The 23,059-nt window shown below is 44.5% G+C and overlaps 2 protein-coding genes across 2 annotated transcripts in view; both read right to left on the reverse strand.

Moving 5' to 3' along the window:
* actn2b (actinin, alpha 2b) overlaps positions 1-21,087 on the reverse strand; it is an 80,360-nt gene extending 59,273 nt beyond the window's left edge. Inside the window, exon 1 of the mRNA XM_061930192.2 lies at positions 18,436-21,087. Within this exon, the coding sequence (XP_061786176.1) occupies positions 18,436-18,582 (147 nt within the window). The 5' untranslated portion in view covers positions 18,583-21,087. The remainder of the gene's footprint in view (positions 1-18,435) is intronic.
* Positions 21,088-21,792: 705 nt separating this feature from the next.
* LOC133576930 (prolyl 4-hydroxylase subunit alpha-1-like) overlaps positions 21,793-23,059 on the reverse strand; it is a 43,735-nt gene continuing 42,468 nt past the window's right edge. The window contains exon 15 of the mRNA XM_061930396.1: positions 21,793-22,376. Within this exon, the coding sequence (XP_061786380.1) occupies positions 22,306-22,376 (71 nt within the window). The 3' untranslated portion in view covers positions 21,793-22,305. The remainder of the gene's footprint in view (positions 22,377-23,059) is intronic.

The following is a 23,059-nucleotide window of genomic DNA, read 5'->3' on the forward strand; positions in this document are numbered from 1 at the left end:
AGTTTGAACATCAAATATGTTGTCTTTGTAGCATATTCAACTGAATATGGCTTGAAAAGGATTTGCAAATCATTGTACCGTATTTTCCGCACTATTAGCCGCACCTAAAAACCACAAATTTACTCAAAAGCTGACAGTGCGGCTTATAACCCGGTGCGCTTTATATATGGATTAATATTAAGATTCATTTTCATAAAGTTTGGGTCTCGCAACTACGGTAAACAGCCGCCATCTTTTTTCCCCGTAGAAGAGGAAGTGCTTCTTCTTCTACGCAAGCAACCGCCAAGGTAAGCACCCGCCCCCATAGAACAGGAAGCGCTTCTTCTACTGTAAGCAACCACCCGCCCCGGTAGAAGAAGAAGAAGCGCGCGGATATTACGTTTCATTTCCTTTGTGTGTTTACATCTGTAAAGACCACAAAATGGCTCCTACTAAGCGACAGGTTTCCGGTTCATGAAAAGACGCAATCTCTCCATCCGCACACGGACTACTATTTCACAGCAACTGCCTAAAGACTTTCAAGAAAAGCTGGCTACTTTCCGTGCATATTGTAAAAACAAGATAGCTGAAAAAAAGATCCGGCCAGAGAACATTATCAACATGGACGAGGTTCCACTGACTTTTGATATTCCTGTGAACCGCACTGTGGATACAACGGGAGCACGTACGGTGAATATTCGCACCACAGGGAATGAGAAGTCATCCTTCACCGTGGTTCTAGCTTGCCATGCTAATGGCCAGAAACTTCCACCCATGGTGATATTCAAAAGGAAGACCTTGCCAAAAGAGACCTTTCCAGCCGGCGTCATCATAAGAGCTAACTCGAAGGGATGGATGGATGAAGAAAAGATGAGCGAGTGGTTAAGGGAAGTTTACGCGAAGAGGCCGGGTGGATTTTTTCACGCAGCTCCGTCCATGTTGATATACGACTCCATGCGCGCCCACATCACGCTGGTTTTTAATATATTATTAAAGTTTGACTGACCTATCTGACTGTTTTTTTGACATTCCTTTAGCGCAGTTAGATGCGGCTTATAACACGGGGCGGCTTATAGGTGGACAAAGTTTTGAAATATGCCGTTCATTGAAGGCGCGGCTTATAACCCAGGGCGGCTTATGGTGCGGAAAATACGGTATTCCGTTTATATTTACATCTAACACAATTTCCCAACTCCTATGGAAACGGGGTTTGTATATGTATATATATATATATGTATATATATATGTATATATTTTGTATGATGATGTATATTTTAACTGTCCATAAGCTGAGTGCTCCTAGGATGACCTGTTTGCAGAACGGACTCTGATATTAATAAAAGAAACAATAATGAAATACAAAATTATGTCTGTCTGTAAATAAATAAATAAAAATAAACAAAAGGTGGGGACTTAAGTTTCGTCTGACATCACACGTGAGGGCGGTCTGAACTTGAATTGTACGACGTGAGGGGCATCCAAATAGTGTTTCCACTGTAAAAGGCCAAACATTTCTCATCCTGCAGGGGCCAATATGAGGCTAAAGAGCCGGCAGTTGTGCAAGAAGCTCTAAAATCAAATGAGAGTGTGGGAGGGCCGAGGCTATATCCAGTGTGCTGCTAGTGCAATATTTTATACGTGGTCTCTATAAACAAAAGAATTCCGCTCCAAGGACAGCGGATTAGTGCTACTATAATGCCCGCATGGTGGCCCGGGTTAAAATTAGATGCAGCGTCCATTCTAAATCCCAAGAGCGTCATCAAGTGTTGGAAGCATCTGTTGACAGCTAGCATTCCACGCGTATCACCCTGAGAGGCAGAGCCGCTGGAAGGCAGCAGGCTATTGTTAGACAACTGGTACCCAGACCCACTATTGTCTGTCTAGGGCCCGTTAGCTCCATCATGTTGGGAAGTTACTATTGTTAGACAACTGGTACCCAGCCCCACTATTGTCTGTCTAGGGCCCGTTAGCTCCATCAAGTTGGGAAGTTACTATTGTTAGACAACTGGTACCCAGCCCCACTATTGTCTGTCCAAGACCCGTTAGCTCCATCAAGTTGGGAAGTTACTATTGTTAGACAACTGGTACCCAGCCCCACTATTGTCTGTCCAAGACCTGTTAGCTCCATCAAGTTGGGAAGTTACTATTGTTAGACAACTGGTACCCAGCCCCACTATTGTCTGTCCAAGACCCGTTAGCTCCATCAAGTTGGGAAGTTACTATTGTTAGACAACTGGTACCCAGCCCCACTATTGTCTGTCCAAGACCCGTTAGCTCCATCATGTTGGGAAGTTGCTATTGTTAGACAACTGGTACCCAGCCCCACTATTGTCTGTCCAAGACCCGTTAGCTCCATCAAGTTGGGAAGTTACTATTGTTAGACAACTGGTACCCAGACCCACTATTGTCTGTCCAAGACCCGTTAGCTCCATCATGTTGGGAAGTTACTATTGTTAGACAACTGGTACCCAGCCCCACTATTGTCCATCCAGGGCCCGTTAGCTCCATCAAGTTGGGAAGTTACTATTGTTAGACAACTGGTACCCAGCCCCACTATTGTCTGTCCAAGACCCGTTAGCTCCATCATGTTGGGAAGTTACTATTGTTAGACAACTAGTACCCAGCCCCACTATTGTCTGTCCAGGGCCCGTTAGCTCCATCAGGTTGGGAAGTTACTATTGTTAGACAACTGGTACCCAGCCCCACTATTGTCTGTCCAAGACCCGTTAGCTCCATCATGTTGGGAAGTTACTATTGTTAGACAACTGGTACCCAGCCCCACTATTGTCTGTTCAAGACCCCTTAGCTCCATCATGTTGGGAAGTTACTATTGTTAGACAACTGGTACCCAGCCCCACTATTGTCTGTCCAAGACCCGTTAGCTCCATCAAGTTGGGAAGTTACTATCGTTAGACAACTGGTACCCAGCCCCACTATTGTCTGTCCAAGACCCGTTAGCTCCATCAAGTTGGGAAGTTACTATTGTTAGACAACTGGTACCCTGCCCCACTATTGTCTGTCCAAGACCCGTTAGCTCCATCAAGTTGGGAAGTTACTATTGTTAGACAACTGGTACCCAGCCCCACTATTGTCTGTCCAAGACCTGTTAGCTCCATCAAGTTGGGAAGTTACTATTGTTAGACAACTGGTACCCAGCCCCACTATTGTCTGTCCAAGACCCCTTAGCTCCATCATGTTGGGAAGTTACTATTGTTAGACAACTGGTACCCAGCCCCACTATTGTCTGTCCAAGACCCATTAGCTCCATCAAGTTGGGAAGTTACTATTGTTAGACAACTGGTACCCAGCCCCACTATTGTCTGTCCAAGACCCGTTAGCTCCATCAAGTTGGGAAGTTACTATCGTTAGACAACTGGTACCCAGCCCCACTATTGTCTGTCCAAGACCCGTTAGCTCCATCAAGTTGGGAAGTTACTATTGTTAGACAACTGGTACCCAGCCCCACTATTGTCTGTCCAAGACCCGTTAGCTCCATCAAGTTGGGAAGTTACTATTGTTAGACAACTGGTACCCAGCCCCACTATTGTCTGTCCAAGACCCGTTAGCTCCATCATGTTGGGAAGTTACTATTGTTAGACAACTGGTACCCAGCCCCACTATTGTCCATCCAGGGCCCGTTAGCTCCATCAAGTTGGGAAGTTACTATTGTTAGACAACTGGTACCCAGCCCCACTATTGTCTGTCCAAGACCCGTTAGCTCCATCATGTTGGGAAGTTACTATTGTTAGACAACTAGTACCCAGCCCCACTATTGTCTGTCCAGGGCCCGTTAGCTCCATCAGGTTGGGAAGTTACTATTGTTAGACAACTGGTACCCAGCCCCACTATTGTCTGTCCAAGACCCGTTAGCTCCATCATGTTGGGAAGTTACTATTGTTAGACAACTAGTACCCAGCCCCACTATTGTCTGTCCAAGACCCGTTAGCTCCATCAAGTTGGGAAGTTACTATTGTTAGACAACTGGTACCCAGCCCCACTATTGTCTGTCCAGGGCCCGTTAGCTCCATCATGTTGGGAAGTTACTATTGTTAGACAACTGGTACCCAGCCCCACTATTGTCTGTCCAAGACCCGTTAGCTCCATCATGTTGGGAAGTTACTATTGTTAGACAACTAGTACCCAGCCCCACTATTGTCTGTCCAGGGCCCGTTAGCTCCATCAGGTTGGGAAGTTACTATTGTTAGACAACTGGTACCCAGCCTCACTATTGTCTGTCCAGGGCCCGTTAGCTCCATCAAGTTGGGACGTTACTATTGTTAGACAACTGGTACCCAGCCCCACTATTGTCTGTCCAAGACCCGTTAGCTCCATCAAGTTGGGAAGTTACTATTGTTAGACAACTGGTACCCAGCCTCACTATTGTCTGTCCAGGGCCCGTTAGCTCCATCAAGTTGGGAAGTTACTATTGTTAGACAACTGGTACCCAGCCTCACTATTGTCTGTCCAAGACCCGTTAGCTCCATCATGTTGGGAAGTTACTATTGTTAGACAACTGGTACCCAGCCCCACTATTGTCTGTTCAAGACCCCTTAGCTCCATCATGTTGGGAAGTTACTATTGTTAGACAACTGGTACCCAGCCCCACTATTGTCTGTCCAAGACCCGTTAGCTCCATCAAGTTGGGAAGTTACTATCGTTAGACAACTGGTACCCAGCCCCACTATTGTCTGTCCAAGACCCGTTAGCTCCATCAAGTTGGGAAGTTACTATTGTTAGACAACTGGTACCCTGCCCCACTATTGTCTGTCCAAGACCCGTTAGCTCCATCAAGTTGGGAAGTTACTATTGTTAGACAACTGGTACCCAGCCCCACTATTGTCTGTCCAAGACCTGTTAGCTCCATCAAGTTGGGAAGTTACTATTGTTAGACAACTGGTACCCAGCCCCACTATTGTCTGTCCAAGACCCCTTAGCTCCATCATGTTGGGAAGTTACTATTGTTAGACAACTGGTACCCAGCCCCACTATTGTCTGTCCAAGACCCATTAGCTCCATCAAGTTGGGAAGTTACTATTGTTAGACAACTGGTACCCAGCCCCACTATTGTCTGTCCAAGACCCGTTAGCTCCATCAAGTTGGGAAGTTACTATCGTTAGACAACTGGTACCCAGCCCCACTATTGTCTGTCCAAGACCCGTTAGCTCCATCAAGTTGGGAAGTTACTATTGTTAGACAACTGGTACCCAGCCCCACTATTGTCTGTCCAAGACCCGTTAGCTCCATCAAGTTGGGAAGTTACTATTGTTAGACAACTGGTACCCAGCCCCACTATTGTCTGTCCAAGACCCGTTAGCTCCATCATGTTGGGAAGTTACTATTGTTAGACAACTGGTACCCAGCCCCACTATTGTCCATCCAGGGCCCGTTAGCTCCATCAAGTTGGGAAGTTACTATTGTTAGACAACTGGTACCCAGCCCCACTATTGTCTGTCCAAGACCCGTTAGCTCCATCATGTTGGGAAGTTACTATTGTTAGACAACTAGTACCCAGCCCCACTATTGTCTGTCCAGGGCCCGTTAGCTCCATCAGGTTGGGAAGTTACTATTGTTAGACAACTGGTACCCAGCCCCACTATTGTCTGTCCAAGACCCGTTAGCTCCATCATGTTGGGAAGTTACTATTGTTAGACAACTAGTACCCAGCCCCACTATTGTCTGTCCAAGACCCGTTAGCTCCATCAAGTTGGGAAGTTACTATTGTTAGACAACTGGTACCCAGCCTCACTATTGTCTGTCCAAGACCCGTTAGCTCCATCAAGTTGGGAAGTTACTATTGTTAGACAACTGGTACCCAGCCCCACTATTGTCTGTCCAAGACCCGTTAGCTCCATCATGTTGGGAAGTTACTATTGTTAGACAACTAGTACCCAGCCCCACTATTGTCTGTCCAAGACCCGTTAGCTCCATCAAGTTGGGAAGTTACTATTGTTAGACAACTGGTACCCAGCCTCACTATTGTCTGTCCAAGACCCGTTAGCTCCATCAAGTTGGGAAGTTACTATCGTTAGACAACTGGTACCCAGCCCCACTATTGTCTGTCCAAGACCCGTTAGCTCCATCAAGTTGGGAAGTTACTATTGTTAGACAACTGGTACCCTGCCCCACTATTGTCTGTCCAAGACCCGTTAGCTCCATCAAGTTGGGAAGTTACTATTGTTAGACAACTGGTACCCAGCCCCACTATTGTCTGTCCAAGACCTGTTAGCTCCATCAAGTTGGGAAGTTACTATTGTTAGACAACTGGTACCCAGCCCCACTATTGTCTGTCCAAGACCCCTTAGCTCCATCATGTTGGGAAGTTACTATTGTTAGACAACTGGTACCCAGCCCCACTATTGTCTGTCCAAGACCCATTAGCTCCATCAAGTTGGGAAGTTACTATTGTTAGACAACTGGTACCCAGCCCCACTATTGTCTGTCCAAGACCCGTTAGCTCCATCAAGTTGGGAAGTTACTATCGTTAGACAACTGGTACCCAGCCCCACTATTGTCTGTCCAAGACCCGTTAGCTCCATCAAGTTGGGAAGTTACTATTGTTAGACAACTGGTACCCAGCCCCACTATTGTCTGTCCAAGACCCGTTAGCTCCATCAAGTTGGGAAGTTACTATTGTTAGACAACTGGTACCCAGCCCCACTATTGTCTGTCCAAGACCCGTTAGCTCCATCATGTTGGGAAGTTACTATTGTTAGACAACTGGTACCCAGCCCCACTATTGTCCATCCAGGGCCCGTTAGCTCCATCAAGTTGGGAAGTTACTATTGTTAGACAACTGGTACCCAGCCCCACTATTGTCTGTCCAAGACCCGTTAGCTCCATCATGTTGGGAAGTTACTATTGTTAGACAACTAGTACCCAGCCCCACTATTGTCTGTCCAGGGCCCGTTAGCTCCATCAGGTTGGGAAGTTACTATTGTTAGACAACTGGTACCCAGCCCCACTATTGTCTGTCCAAGACCCGTTAGCTCCATCATGTTGGGAAGTTACTATTGTTAGACAACTAGTACCCAGCCCCACTATTGTCTGTCCAAGACCCGTTAGCTCCATCAAGTTGGGAAGTTACTATTGTTAGACAACTGGTACCCAGCCTCACTATTGTCTGTCCAGGGCCCGTTAGCTCCATCAAGTTGGGAAGTTACTATTGTTAGACAACTGGTACCCAGCCCCACTATTGTCTGTCCAGGGCCCGTTAGCTCCATCATGTTGGGAAGTTACTATTGTTAGACAACTGGTACCCAGCCCCACTATTGTCTGTCCAAGACCCGTTAGCTCCATCATGTTGGGAAGTTACTATTGTTAGACAACTAGTACCCAGCCCCACTATTGTCTGTCCAGGGCCCGTTAGCTCCATCAGGTTGGGAAGTTACTATTGTTAGACAACTGGTACCCAGCCTCACTATTGTCTGTCCAGGGCCCGTTAGCTCCATCAAGTTGGGAAGTTACTATTGTTAGACAACTGGTACCCAGCCCCACTATTGTCTGTCCAAGACCCGTTAGCTCCATCAAGTTGGGAAGTTACTATTGTTAGACAACTGGTACCCAGCCTCACTATTGTCTGTCCAGGGCCCGTTAGCTCCATCAAGTTGGGAAGTTACTATTGTTAGACAACTGGTACCCAGCCTCACTATTGTCTGTCCAAGACCCGTTAGCTCCATCATGTTGGGAAGTTACTATTGTTAGACAACTGGTACCCAGCCCCACTATTGTCTGTTCAAGACCCCTTAGCTCCATCATGTTGGGAAGTTACTATTGTTAGACAACTGGTACCCAGCCCCACTATTGTCTGTCCAAGACCCGTTAGCTCCATCAAGTTGGGAAGTTACTATCGTTAGACAACTGGTACCCAGCCCCACTATTGTCTGTCCAAGACCCGTTAGCTCCATCAAGTTGGGAAGTTACTATTGTTAGACAACTGGTACCCTGCCCCACTATTGTCTGTCCAAGACCCGTTAGCTCCATCAAGTTGGGAAGTTACTATTGTTAGACAACTGGTACCCAGCCCCACTATTGTCTGTCCAAGACCTGTTAGCTCCATCAAGTTGGGAAGTTACTATTGTTAGACAACTGGTACCCAGCCCCACTATTGTCTGTCCAAGACCCGTTAGCTCCATCATGTTGGGAAGTTACTATTGTTAGACAACTGGTACCCAGCCCCACTATTGTCTGTCCAAGACCCGTTAGCTCCATCAAGTTGGGAAGTTACTATCGTTAGACAACTGGTACCCAGCCCCACTATTGTCTGTCCAAGACCCGTTAGCTCCATCAAGTTGGGAAGTTACTATTGTTAGACAACTGGTACCCAGCCCCACTATTGTCTGTCCAAGACCCGTTAGCTCCATCAAGTTGGGAAGTTACTATTGTTAGACAACTGGTACCCAGCCCCACTATTGTCTGTCCAAGACCCGTTAGCTCCATCATGTTGGGAAGTTACTATTGTTAGACAACTGGTACCCAGCCCCACTATTGTCCATCCAGGGCCCGTTAGCTCCATCAAGTTGGGAAGTTACTATTGTTAGACAACTGGTACCCAGCCCCACTATTGTCTGTCCAAGACCCGTTAGCTCCATCATGTTGGGAAGTTACTATTGTTAGACAACTAGTACCCAGCCCCACTATTGTCTGTCCAGGGCCCGTTAGCTCCATCAGGTTGGGAAGTTACTATTGTTAGACAACTGGTACCCAGCCCCACTATTGTCTGTCCAAGACCCGTTAGCTCCATCATGTTGGGAAGTTACTATTGTTAGACAACTAGTACCCAGCCCCACTATTGTCTGTCCAAGACCCGTTAGCTCCATCAAGTTGGGAAGTTACTATTGTTAGACAACTGGTACCCAGCCCCACTATTGTCTGTCCAAGACCCGTTAGCTCCATCATGTTGGGAAGTTACTATTGTTAGACAACTAGTACCCAGCCCCACTATTGTCTGTCCAGGGCCCGTTAGCTCCATCAGGTTGGGAAGTTACTATTGTTAGACAACTGGTACCCAGCCCCACTATTGTCTGTCCAAGACCCGTTAGCTCCATCATGTTGGGAAGTTACTATTGTTAGACAACTAGTACCCAGCCCCACTATTGTCTGTCCAAGACCCGTTAGCTCCATCAAGTTGGGAAGTTACTATTGTTAGACAACTGGTACCCAGCCTCACTATTGTCTGTCCAAGACCCGTTAGCTCCATCATGTTGGGAAGTTACTATTGTTAGACAACTGGTACCCAGCCCCACTATTGTCTGTCCAGGGCCCGTTAGCTCCATCAAGTTGGGAAGTTACTATTGTTAGACAACTGGTACCCAGCCCCACTATTGTCTGTCCAGGGCCCGTTAGCTCCATCAAGTTGGGAAGTTACTATTGTTAGACAACTGGTACCCAGCCCCACTATTGTCTGTCCAAGACCCGTTAGCTCCATCATGTTGGGAAGTTACTATTGTTAGACAACTAGTACCCAGCCCCACTATTGTCTGTCCAAGACCCGTTAGCTCCATCAAGTTGGGAAGTTACTATTGTTAGACAACTGGTACCCAGCCTCACTATTGTCTGTCCAGGGCCCGTTAGCTCCATCAAGTTGGGAAGTTACTATTGTTAGACAACTGGTACCCAGCCCCACTATTGTCTGTCCAAGACCCGTTAGCTCCATCAGGTTGGGAAGTTACTATTGTTAGACAACTGGTACCCAGCCCCACTATTGTCTGTCCAAGACCCGTTAGCTCCATCATGTTGGGAAGTTACTATTGTTAGACAACTAGTACCCAGCCCCACTATTGTCTGTCCAAGACCCGTTAGCTCCATCAAGTTGGGAAGTTACTATTGTTAGACAACTGGTACCCAGCCCCACTATTGTCTGTCCAAGACCCGTTAGCTCCATCATGTTGGGAAGTTACTATTGTTAGACAACTAGTACCCAGCCCCACTATTGTCTGTCCAGGGCCCGTTAGCTCCATCAGGTTGGGAAGTTACTATTGTTAGACAACTGGTACCCAGCCCCACTATTGTCTGTCCAAGACCCGTTAGCTCCATCATGTTGGGAAGTTACTATTGTTAGACAACTAGTACCCAGCCCCACTATTGTCTGTCCAAGACCCGTTAGCTCCATCAAGTTGGGAAGTTACTATTGTTAGACAACTGGTACCCAGCCTCACTATTGTCTGTCCAGGGCCCGTTAGCTCCATCAAGTTGGGAAGTTACTATTGTTAGACAACTGGTACCCAGCCCCACTATTGTCTGTCCAGGGCCCGTTAGCTCCATCATGTTGGGAAGTTACTATTGTTAGACAACTGGTACCCAGCCCCACTATTGTCTGTCCAAGACCCGTTAGCTCCATCATGTTGGGAAGTTACTATTGTTAGACAACTAGTACCCAGCCCCACTATTGTCTGTCCAGGGCCCGTTAGCTCCATCAGGTTGGGAAGTTACTATTGTTAGACAACTGGTACCCAGCCTCACTATTGTCTGTCCAGGGCCCGTTAGCTCCATCAAGTTGGGAAGTTACTATTGTTAGACAACTGGTACCCAGCCCCACTATTGTCTGTCCAAGACCCGTTAGCTCCATCAAGTTGGGAAGTTACTATTGTTAGACAACTGGTACCCAGCCTCACTATTGTCTGTCCAGGGCCCGTTAGCTCCATCAAGTTGGGAAGTTACTATTGTTAGACAACTGGTACCCAGCCCCACTATTGTCTGTCTAGGGCCCGTTAGCTCCATCAAGTTGGGAAGTTAAACAGACTTCACTTTATGTGCAATGTACATACAAGTAGGGATGACATGTACTTGTTTTACTCTCATAGACCAGTTTTTTTTCTACTTTGATTTACCGTATTTTTCAGACTATAAGGTGCACTTAAAATCTGTACTTAAAATACATGTAGACTGCAATATGATGTCAGTAAACAACACTAAAACTTCCAATTTTTCATTGGGAATATAGAACATTACACAAGGCGCTCAAAAACTGTCAAAATGTTTTAGTACGACTTTGGTAAGCTATGAAGCCGGACCGCTTGATGGATTGTCGGAGCATTACAGATACCGTAGTCAGACGTACTGTGCTTCAACATACGGCTTTTCTTACCTGTTGGTACTTGCTGATGTGTATTTGGGATCTGTATAAGTCCTGAAAATGTGCGCGCGTTCGCCATTGTAGTCCGTGGCAACATCGTAGTAGACAAGATTCTTCTTTTTCTCTATCTTCTTGTTATGTGACATTCACTGTTGCCATTTCTAATATAAAGTAGTGTAAAGTTCTTACTTATATCTCTCTGCAGATTCACTATGGATGCGCTAAAAACCATTGGTGTAGTGAGTTTACATTATTCACCCAAGGAACTTTAGTTATTAGAGAGTTCCTGTCGGACGGTTTTTCAAGGAACACATTTCGGGCGTTGTTGTTGTTGCACTAGTGAGCCACGGATGAGGAGAAGCTGCTCTGTTATTGATTGAAGTAAAGTGTGAATGTCATTAAAACAGTTAGCGCCATCTTTTGACACTTCTTCCACTCCCGTCCTTGCATGCTACACCGCTACAACAAAGATGACGGGGAGAAGATGCAAGAGGAGCCTCGTAAATAAAACCGCCCACACAAAACAGCGCATCCTGAAGAGTCAGAAGTCTGTAAAACATCATCTATGCAACATTTTGAGCTAAGAACCACCATCACATGTTATGTAGACCACAAGGAAGTCTTTTACATTTAGAAAAAAATCATAATATGACCCCTTTAATGCGCCTTATAATCCGATGCACCTTTTGTATGAAAATAGACCTGACTAGACCCGCTCATCGCAGTGCGCCTTATAATCTGGTGCGCATTATAGTCCGGAAAATACGGTAAGATTGTTTTCTTTAAAGTCTTGTACTTTGCTAGATTTGAAATGGTATTAAAACAGTAGTAAATTGTGTGCAGGCCATAAAGATATTGCTTCCTTTTCCTTTGTTTTGGGAAAGCCCCAACTTATAAGTCACTAGTACCATTGAACCTCCTTTCTTTCTTTGTTTTGGGAAAGCCCCAACTTATAAGTCACTAGTACCATTAATTCAGGAGGAACAGTGTGGTTTTCGTCCTGGTCGTGGAACTGTGGACCAGCTCTATACTCTGGGCAGGGTCCTTGAGGGTGCATGGGAGTTTGCCCAACCAGTCTACATGTGCTTTGTGGACTTGGAGAAGGCATTCGACCGTGTCCCTCGGGAAGTCCTGTGGGGAGTGCTCAGAGAGTATGGGGTATCGGACTGTCTGATTGTGGCAGTCCGCTCCCTGTATGATCAGTGTCAGAGCTTGGTCCGCATTGCCGGCAGTAAGTCGGACACGTTTCCAGTGAGGGTTGGACTCCGCCAAGGCTGCCCTTTGTCACCCATTCTGTTCATAACTTTTATGGACAGAATTTCTAGGCGCAGTCAAGGCGTTGAGGGGATCTGGTTTGGTGGCTGCAGGATTAGGTCTCTGCTTTTTGCAGATGATGTGGTCCTGATGGCTTCATCTGGCCAGGATCTTCAGCTCTCACTGGATTGGTTCGCAGCCGAGTGTGAAGCGACTGGGATGAGAATCAGCACCTCCAAGTCCGAGTCCATGGTTCTCGCCCGGAAAAGGGTGGAGTGCCATCTCCGGGTTGGGGAGGAGATCTTGCCCCAAGTGGAGGAGTTCAAGTACCTGGGAGTCTTGTTCACGAGTGAGGGAAGAGTGGATCGTGAGATCGACAGGCGGATCGGTGCGGCGTCTTCAGTAATGCGGACGCTGTATCGATCCGTTGTGGTGAAGAAGGAGCTGAGCCGGAAGGCAAAGCTCTCAATTTACCGGTCGATCTACGTTCCCATCCTCACCTATGGTCATGAGCTTTGGGTTATGACCGAAAAGACAAGATCACGGGTACAAGCGGCCCAAATGAGTTTCCTCCGCCGGGTGGCGGGGCTCTCCCTTAGAGATAGGGTGAGAAGCTCTGTCATCCGGGGGGAGCTCAAAGTAAAGCCGCTGCTCCTCCACATGGAGAGGAGCCAGATGAGGTGGTTCGGGCATCTGGTCAGGATGCCACCTGAACGCCTCCCTAGGGAGGTGTTTAGGGCACGTCCCACCGGTAGGAGGCCGCGGGGAAGACCCAGGACACGTTGGGAAGACTATGTCTCCCGGCTGGCCTGGGAACGCCTCGGGGTCCCCCGGGAGGAGCTGGACGAAGTGGCTGGGGAGAGGGAAGTCTGGGCTTCCCTGCTTAAGCTGCTGCCCCCGCGACCCGACCTCGGATAAGCAGAAGAAGATGGATGGATGGATATATAAAAAAATATTTTTATTTTTTGTAATTAATCAATCCAACAAAACAATACACAGCAATACCATAACAATACAATCCAATTCCAAAAGCAGAGCCGAGCCAGCAACACTCAGAAGTGCAATAAACAGAGCAATTGAGAGGAGACACAAACACCACACACAACAAACCAACAAAAATGAATATTATCAACAACAGTATCAATATTAGTTACAATTTCAACATAGCAGTGATTAAAAATCCCTCATTGACATTATCATGAGACATTTATAAAAAAGAACAATAGTGTCACAGTGGCTTACACTTGCATCACATCTCATAAGCTTGACAACACACTGTGTCCAATATTTTCACAAAGATCAAATAAGTCATATTTTTGCTTCATTTAATAGTTGAAACAAATGTACATTATTGCAATCAGTTGATAAAACATTGTCCTTTACAATTATAAAAGCTTTTTACTCTGCTTGCATGTCAGCAGACTGGGGTAGATCCTGCTCAAATCCTATGTATTCAATCAATAGACAATCTTTTTCAATCTTGGCAAACATCTTAGCCACACCATTATCAAATGTAATAGGAAAATGAATTCATATTCATACTGACCAAACTGGCTTCATGGAAGGTCGACAATCTTCAGACAATACAAGGAAATTGTTTAATGTTATTTACTATGCTAGAAGTCTCCCTTATCCCACAGCAGTATGTAGTGTTGATGCGGAGAAGGCATTCCACCGCATAAACTGCTTACGTAAATTTGGATTTGGAGATAATTTGATACAATAGATTAAGATGCTTTATACAAGGCCCATGGCATCAGTCAAAACCAATAATCATATTTCAGAACCTTTTGCGTTAAAAGAGTAGAACAGGGATGTCCTGCATCTGGATTATTATTTAATTTGGTTATTGAACCCTTAGCTGCAAAAATAAGAAGTGAAAATAATATTCATGGCTCTCAGTATAATAAGCTATGGATGTATTGTGACGACATCATTCTCTAGCTGTCACATGTTAACTCCTCTCTTCACTACATCAATGATGTCATCACTGAATATGGCTGTTTATCAGGGTAGAAAGTCCATTGGGACAAATGTGACATATTTTAAATGTCTAAACAACCTCGCGCCAACCTATCTCTCCAACCTCCTTCAGCCTTACTGCCCCACCCGATCCTTAAGATCAGCCGATCAGCTGCTGTTGACGGTCCCTGACACAAGGCTGAAGCTTAGAGGTGACAGAGCTTTCGCCGTTGCTGCTCCCAAGCTCTGGAACGACCTACCTCTGAGTGTTAGACAAGCCTCTTCTCTTCCTGTTTTTAAATCTCTCTTAAAAACATACTTTTATTCCATGGCTTTTAACACTGAGTGATATCCATCCTGCAATGGCGCCCCATAATACACCTGCTGTGATCCTGTTTTTATGTTTTTATTAATTCTATTTTAATTATTTATTTTTTATCGTGTTCTGTTTGTGTTGTGTTGTGTTTGCTCGGTACTCGTTTTATCTTTTAACCTGCTCATTGTACAGCACTTTGGCTACCCCTGTGGTCAATTTTAAATGTGCTTTATAAATAAAGTTGATTTGATTTGATTTGATTTATTACCACTTAATAAACACTGCACGAAATCACAAGTTCAGAACTCCAAAATGAAATGGAAAGAGGCAGAAATCATATATCTAGGACTACACATTACACCAAACCTTTATACAAGCTGAGATCTAAATCTTAAACATTTAAAAAATAAGATAGAATCCAAAACGGAACGCTGGTCACGTCTCCAAATATCACTTTGGGGTCGGGTGAACATAGTCAAAATGAGTATACTGCCAGCAGTTAATTATATACTGAAAATGATGGATAAAAGTTGCTTTAAGAAAATACATACAATGATATGACATTTGATCTGGTGTGGAAAGAAGTTCATACTTAAGGTTGTCTTGTACACAAGATAAAGGAGGACTACAACTTCTTACATTATTATATCTCCTTCGCTTGTGAACAAGCAAGCCACTTATTTCATTCTTCTGCAGATAAGGACTGGATCAACATAGGAAACAACATGTTCATGAATTTGGACATTGATGTGGGGAGTTTATATTATATTAAAGAATTACCTAATGAATTGAGGCAGAGCCCAATAGAAGCCACCTTTAACATTCTAAAACTGTGCCAGAAAATACTAGGAATCAAGTCAATGACATCTGTCAATCAACCGCTTTGGTACAATCCTAATATCATCATTAATACAAATGTGGTTAAATGGACCACATGGAAAGACAGAGGTATTACTAAACCTCATCATATTATTAACAAAAACTCTTTTAAACCGTTCAATGATTTAGTTGATCAATATAATGTACCCAGAAATCTTTTTTTAAATGTTATCTCTTTAAAACAGGCTGTAAATAAATGCATATCCTCTGAAAGTATGTCCTTAAATAGCCATGATGCACTTTTTAATCAAGATACATTTAAGAAATGAATGAAACTATTTTATGGAATAATAAATGAACACCACACTAGAAATGCAAATGATGCACGTGTTGGGAAATGGATGATGGACTTAAACATTTGAGATGAAAGAGACATATTTGGGAAATGCCAATAAGCCTTTAGAAGCATTAAAGATAAGCTGACTCAATTGAAGATCTTGAATAGATTGTATTTGACATCTCTCAGCTGTTTAAAATGTGTGTAGTAGATAGCAAGTTATGTATGAAGTGTTGTTCATTTATTGTGGGAATGTCAGAGAATAAAAGAGTTATGGTTGAAAACAACAAAAGAAGCAATCACATTCCTTAATATAAACATCCCAATGACACTGCAAACTTGTATTCTTGGGGATCTCCATCAATTTAGTAACATGTCATCAAAGAGTAAAAATGCTTTTCTTTCAATATGCATAATAACAAAAAGGGTAATATTAAAAAAATGATAGTCCAACTCATACTGACTGATACACACAAGCTATGGAGATGATATCAGTAGAAAAAAATGCATTTAGTTGAGATAATAATGAGTCATACAGGTAAAAGCCAGTAAATTAGAATATTTTGAAAAACTTGATTTATTTCAGTAATTGCATTCAAAAGGTGTAACTTGTACATTATATTTATTCATTGCACACAGACTGATGCATTCAAATGTTTATTTCATTTAATTTTGATGATTTGAAGTGGCAACAAATGAAAATCCAAAATTCCGTGTGTCACAAAATTAGAATATTACTTAAGGCTAATACAAAAAAGGGATTTTTAGAAATGTTGGCCAACTGAAAAGTATGAAAATGAAAAATATGAGCATGTACAATACTCAATACTTGGTAGGAGCTCCTTTTGCCTCAATTACTGCGTTAATGCGGCGTGGCATGGAGTCCATGAGTTTCTGGCACTGCTCAGGTGTTATGAGAGCCCAGGTTGCTCTGATAGTGGCCTTCAACTCTTCTGCGTTTTTGGGTCTGGCATTCTGCATCTTCCTTTTCACAATACCCCACAGATTTTCTATGGGGCTAAGGTCAGGGGAGTTGGCGGGCCAATTTAGAACAGAAATACCATGGTCCGTAAACCAGGCACGGGTAGATTTTGCGCTGTGTGCAGGCGCCAAGTCCTGTTGGAACTTGAAATCTCCATCTCCATAGAGCAGGTCAGCAGCAGGAAGCATGAAGTGCTCTAAAACTTGCTGGTAGACGGCTGCGTTGACCCTGGATCTCAGGAAACAGAGTGGACCGACACCAGCAGATGACATGGCACCCCAAACCATCACCCAACCATGCAAATTTTGCATTTCCTTTGGAAATCGAGGTCCCAGAGTCTGGAGGAAGACAGGAGAGGCACAGGATCCACGTTGCCTGAAGTCTAGTGTAAAGTTTCCACCATCAGTGATGGTTTGGGGTGCCATGTCATCTGCTGGTGTCGGTCCACTCTGTTTCCTGAGATCCAGGGTCAACGCAGCCGTCTACCAGCAAGTTTTAGAGCACTTCATGCTTCCTGCTGCTGACCTGCTCTATGGAGATGGAGATTTCAAGTTCCAACAGGACTTGGCGCCTGCACACAGCGCAAAATCTACCCGAGCCTGGTTTACGGACCATGGTATTTCTGTTCTAAATTGGCCCGCCAACTCCCCTGACCTTAGCCCCATAGAAAATCTGTGGGGTATTGTGAAAAGGAAGATGCAGAATGCCAGAGCCAAAAACGCAGAAGAGTTGAAGGCCACTATCAGAGCAACCTGGGCTCTCATAACACCTGAGCAGTGCCAGAAACTCATCGACTCCATGCCACGCCGCATTAACGCAGTAATTGAGGCAAAAGGAGCTCCAACCAAGTATTGAGTATTGTACATGCTCATATTTTTCATTTTCATACTTTTCAGTTGGCCAACATTTCTAAAAATCCCTTTTTTGTATTAGCCTTAAGTAATATTCTAATTTTGTGACACACGGAATTTTGGATTTTCATTTGTTGCCACTTCAAATCATCAAAATTAAATGAAATAAACATTTGAATGCATCAGTCTGTGTGCAATGAATAAATATAATGTACAAGTTACACCTTTTGAATGCAATTACTGAAATAAATCAAGTTTTTCCAAAATATTCTAATTTACTGGCTTTTACCTGTATATTGGAATATGGGATCCATGATTTAAGTTTGTTTTAACTACTAAATGAACCAAAATATGACTTGTTATATCTTTGTGAAAATATTGGACACAGTGTGTTGTCAAGCTTATGAGATGTGATGCAAGTGTAAGCCACTGTGACACTATTGTTCTTTTTTTTATTAATGTTTGTAATGATAATGTCAATGAGGGATTTTTAATCACTGCTATGTTGAAATTGTTACTAATATTGATACTGTTGTTGATAATAATTCACTTTTGTCTCACTACTTTAAGATTGTTCTGTGTGTCCTCAATTGCTCTGTTTATTGCTATTCTGAATGTTGAAATTGTATTGCATTATTATGGTATTGTTGTGTATTGTTTTCATTTAAAAAACAAAAAAAACAAAAACGTTTTTGAATCGAGATTCGTGTTGAATTGAACAAATTTAGAATAGAATCGTGACCCCAAGAATCGATTTTGTATCGAATCGTTGGACACCGAAAAATTCACAGCCCTAGTATATACTTACTTTCCTCTGCAAACTATAATATTATTATCTAATATTCTACAAAAGTCCATTCTTACTTTCCTCTGCTGCTGCTCCCAGGCGGGGTCCAGGAGCATGTCCCGGTCCCACTCGTCCTCCTGGATCATGTAGTCCTCCTCGTCCTCCTCCAGGCCGTTGTTGTAGTGCAGCGAGCTCTCCATGTGGCTCACCTTCATCGTCATCATCTTTGCTGTTCAGGTCAAAGTTGTGCTCCTTCTTGTCCCTCCGACCTGACTGACTGACTGACTGACTGACGTCTGCCTGCTGGGACGCGCGGTCATTAGTAGGGCGTGGTCACATGACCCAGTCATGCGCGCGCACACACAGGGCTGCTGATCCAACCAGCTTTTAATGCATTTCTAAAAAAACCAACAACAAAGTAGGGCTGTCATAATAAACACAAAAACATATAAATACAGTCCAATTATTCCATTTGGTATTGAAAAGAAGCACCAAGGACACTTCAAAGCCTTACAAGTATTGTTGTGACTTTGAGCTGATTTACTGAATGTGGGTCAAAGTATAAAGACAGGAGTCCCCAACCGCTACTAAAATCAATAGACGCACACCTTTCATCTCTTTTTCATACTGCTTTTCCTCACAAGCTGCCTTGAGGAAAGACGGGCTGCAGGACACCATTTTGCATGTTTTGGCGTTTGAAAGGAACCCTTTTTTAATAACGATAATGTCTTATTTTATGATAATATACAATCCATTGATTTCAAAGTAGGCCAGTGTGTTTATGAAGAGACAAACTATGCTAAAAGACTTTCCCAGGACAACAGCAGCTACTTTCACTTTCTGCAGGTGTCAGGAATCGAATTGAACAACCATTCTAATGCCCATGTCCTACTGCACATCGTTAATCCATCCAGGGCCGGCCCGTGGCATAGGCCGTATAGGCAAATGCTAAGGGCGCCGTCCATCAGGGGGCGCCACGCCAGTGCCACAAATGTTGGAGAAAAAAAATAAATAAAAAAAAGTTGGTACTATTATTTCTAAATACAAAAAATAATCCCACGTTAATTAAAATGCAAAGTAAAGCCTATTTAATAGAAATATTATTTGTTACAACATTGCGCCCCCTCCCTTCCCGTATCATGACTCTTTTTGGACGTCACCACATCCAAAAATCAACACAAGATGTCAAAACGGCCAAAACTGTCAGGTGCCCAGGGAAGAAAAAAGAGAAAAGAAGAGGAGGAGAAACGAGAAAAAGACAAGAGGTAGCAGGTAGGTAACGTTAGCCTACATGAAATGATTTGTCTGTTACAGAATGTGATAGTAACCTGGCTTTTTAGCATTAAGCTAATGTTACATGATTCGGCAATTGCTAATCAATAAATAGCTAGTTCTGTTTTAACGTCGGGTTAATATTGTGGAGGGGGCTAAATTGTTATGGAAAATAATAATGTAACGTTAGGTAATTACAGTACTCCCACCTTACATTCCTCAGGGACATTTGTATTAGATCTTTTAAGCAGGTGTTTTTTGTTTACATTGTTATTGCCTTCTGGTTAGCTAATGTTTGCCCTGCAGGTAATAGTCACTTTTCCACCCCTTTATATATTAGGTATAGTTGTAAGTAAAAAAAAAAAAGGTCAAAGACAAAGCTATTCGGTTTCTTGTGAGTATATACACTTCACTGCCGATGTGGGGGGGCGCCACCTAAAATCTTGCCTAGGGCGCCAGATTGGTTAGGGCCGGGCCTGATTCCATCCATCCATTTTCTACCGCTTGTCCCTTTTGGGGTCGCGGGGGGGTGCTGGAGCCCATCTCAGCTGCATTTGGGCGGAAGGCGGGGGTACACCCTGGACAAGTCGCCACCTCATCGCAGCAGATGGTTATTATTTCTAGTAAAAAAGCAAACCGTTGTCTGAATGAAGAAAATTGCAAGCATTTGACAATAACAATGTTGAATAGTCCGTTACCCCATACTCTCTGAGCACTCCCCACAGGACTTCCCGAGGGACACGGTCCAATGCCTTCTCATGTAGACTGGTTGGGCAAACTCCCATGCACCCTCAAGGACCCTGCCGAGAGTATAGAGCTGGTCCACAGTTCCACGACCAGGACCAAAACCACACTGTTCCTCCTGAATCCGAGGTTCGACTATCCGGCGTAGCCTCCTCTCCAGTACACCTGAATAGTATGGGGTATCGGACTGTCTGATTGTGGCGGTCCGCTCCCTGTATGATCAGTGTCAGAGCTTGGTCCGCATTGCCGGCAGTAAGTCGGACACGTTTCCAGTGAGGGTTGGACTCCGCCAAGGCTGCCCTTTGTCACCCATTCTGTTCATAACTTTTATGGACAGAATTTCTAGGCGCAGTCAAGGCGTTGAGGGGATCTGGTTTGGTGGCTGCAGGATTAGGTCTCTGCTATTTGCAGTTGATGTGGTCCTGATGGCTTCCTCCGGCCAAGATCTTCAGCTCTCACTGGATCGGTTCGCAGCCGAGTGTGAAGCGACTGGGATGGGAATCAGCACCTCCAAGTCCGAGTCCATGGTTCTCTCCCGGAAAAGGGTGGAGTGCCATCTCCGGGTTGGGGAGGAGATCTTGCCCCAAGTGGAGGAGTTCAAGTACCTGGGAGTCTTGTTCACGAGTGAGGGAAGAGTGGATGGTGAGATCGACAGGCGGATCGGTGCGGCGTCTTCAGTAATGCGGACGCTGTATCGATCCGTTGTGGTGAAGAAGGAGCTGAGCCGGAAGGCAAAGCTCTCAATTTACCGGTCGATCTACGTTCCCATCCTCACCTATGGTCATGAGCTTTGGGTTATGACCGAAAGGACAAGATCACGGGTACAAGCGGCCCAAATGAGTTTCCTCCGCCGGGTGGCGGGGCTCTCCCTTAGAGATAGGGTGAGAAGCTCTGCCATCCGGGGGGAGCTCAAAGTAAAGCCGCTGCTCCTCCACATGGAGAGGAGCCAGATGAGGTGGTTCGGGCATCTGGTCAGGATGCCACCCGAACGCCTCCCTAGGAAGGTGTTTCGGGCACGTCCGACCGGTAGGAGGCCGCGGGGAAGACCCAGGACACGTTGGGAAGACTATGTCTCCCGGCTGGCCTGGGAACGCCTCGGGATCCCCCGGGAGGAGCTGGACGAAGTGGCTGGGGAGAGGAAAGTCTGGGCTTCCCTGCTTAGGCTGCTGCCCCCGCGACCCGACCTCGGATAAGCGGAAGAAGATGGATGGAATGTTGAATAGTTGAAATGTAGCCAAATTAAGCACACATGTAATCATGCCATATAATAACGATGCAAGCAATCATTACTATGGTATTTTTTAACCATTGTAATTGGAAGGTTAATAACTGAATTATAAGTAAACAAACAGAAATTAAATGGACTCTCCATATTTGTTGAAGTGCAGTTTTTTCGGGTCGGGTGGTCTTTTTTGTTGAATGCCTCTGGACATTATATTTAATGCCATTTAAGGCCTTTATTTTCGCTAAATCAATTGAAAGACTTTTCAATGAGCCGTGGAAACCCTGCTGTTGCTAACATATCCAGTCAAGATGCTGCCATTGCCTGCGCGGACCAACACCAAAACAATTGCATGAGATGACTTTGTGATTACTCCAAGCTCGTCTCGCCCGTTTGACAGAGAGGAGTCGGCCTGTGCTTTGAAAAAGGTTGGGGACCACTGCTTTACGCGTGCAGTAATAAATGTGGCCGTGTGGAGTGTAAAGGTCCAAGAAGGAGTGAATGCCAGGCGAGTGCAATGATTACCACCGGGGAGTGAAAGAGGCACGAGTGTTTCCTACAACTGTCTGCTATCTGCAGCTTGTGTGGGCTCTTCAGCCCATCTTTAGGCTCAGGTCACAACAGCCGCAAGAAAAAGGGGAGTGTTTGAGCTCGGGCATCCATTATGTGGTCTGCAGGGTTCTAACCCGAGCTTGCTTTCTTGCTTTCATCAGTCAGTCTCATTTAGGCCACATGGTCGCCGCCACTCCTGGCCTCGTTCATGAATCCATTTGTTCGACACTAAAGGAAGAAAAAAAAACAGGTTTAAGGACGTAGTAAAAGATCCAACACATGGTCATCTACTTCATATTTCCTTATGCCCCATTAATTGCTGGCAGCATCTTCCACTTGACACACAGAAATATACACCTTCTTGTTTTAATCTCAAGAAGAAGAAGAAACAGGTAGTGACGTAATTACCTCAGTTTATAGATTTTAAAGTGCCATAGTTTATATCTTTGAAAAATAGACTTTCTGGAAGAGATTTGAGGGCGTACTCTGCTCACACCAGCACCTCCTAGCATAGGAACTTAATAAAAATGTTGCATAAAAACGAGTGTCGGGTTTTTTTTTTATTCAAATCAAAAGCAATAGAGATAACGTTCTGCTTTTTAAGATCAACACCAAAAAGCAATAATGATCTATTATTTGAACAGTAGTTTGTGCAGACTTTCTTTAGCAGTGCTGGCGTCTTTGTATGCTTTCAAAACACCGTTCATACCTGCCAACTTTTGAAATCAGAAAAACCTAGTAGCCAGGGTCCAAGGTCCAAAGTCCTGGTGGGGGGTTCCTTCGCCCCCCCGACGCAAAATGATTATTAGCATTCAGACAGGTTAAAATGTTGCTAAAACCATCACTTTTCTATCAGTCACAGTGACTTTTCAAAACAAAAATATTACAGCAAAAATCATATGGGTTGATTG

Source organism: Nerophis lumbriciformis, linkage group LG02 (genome assembly GCF_033978685.3).
Source record: "Nerophis lumbriciformis linkage group LG02, RoL_Nlum_v2.1, whole genome shotgun sequence".
Classification (NCBI taxonomy): Eukaryota; Metazoa; Chordata; class Actinopteri; order Syngnathiformes; family Syngnathidae; genus Nerophis; species Nerophis lumbriciformis.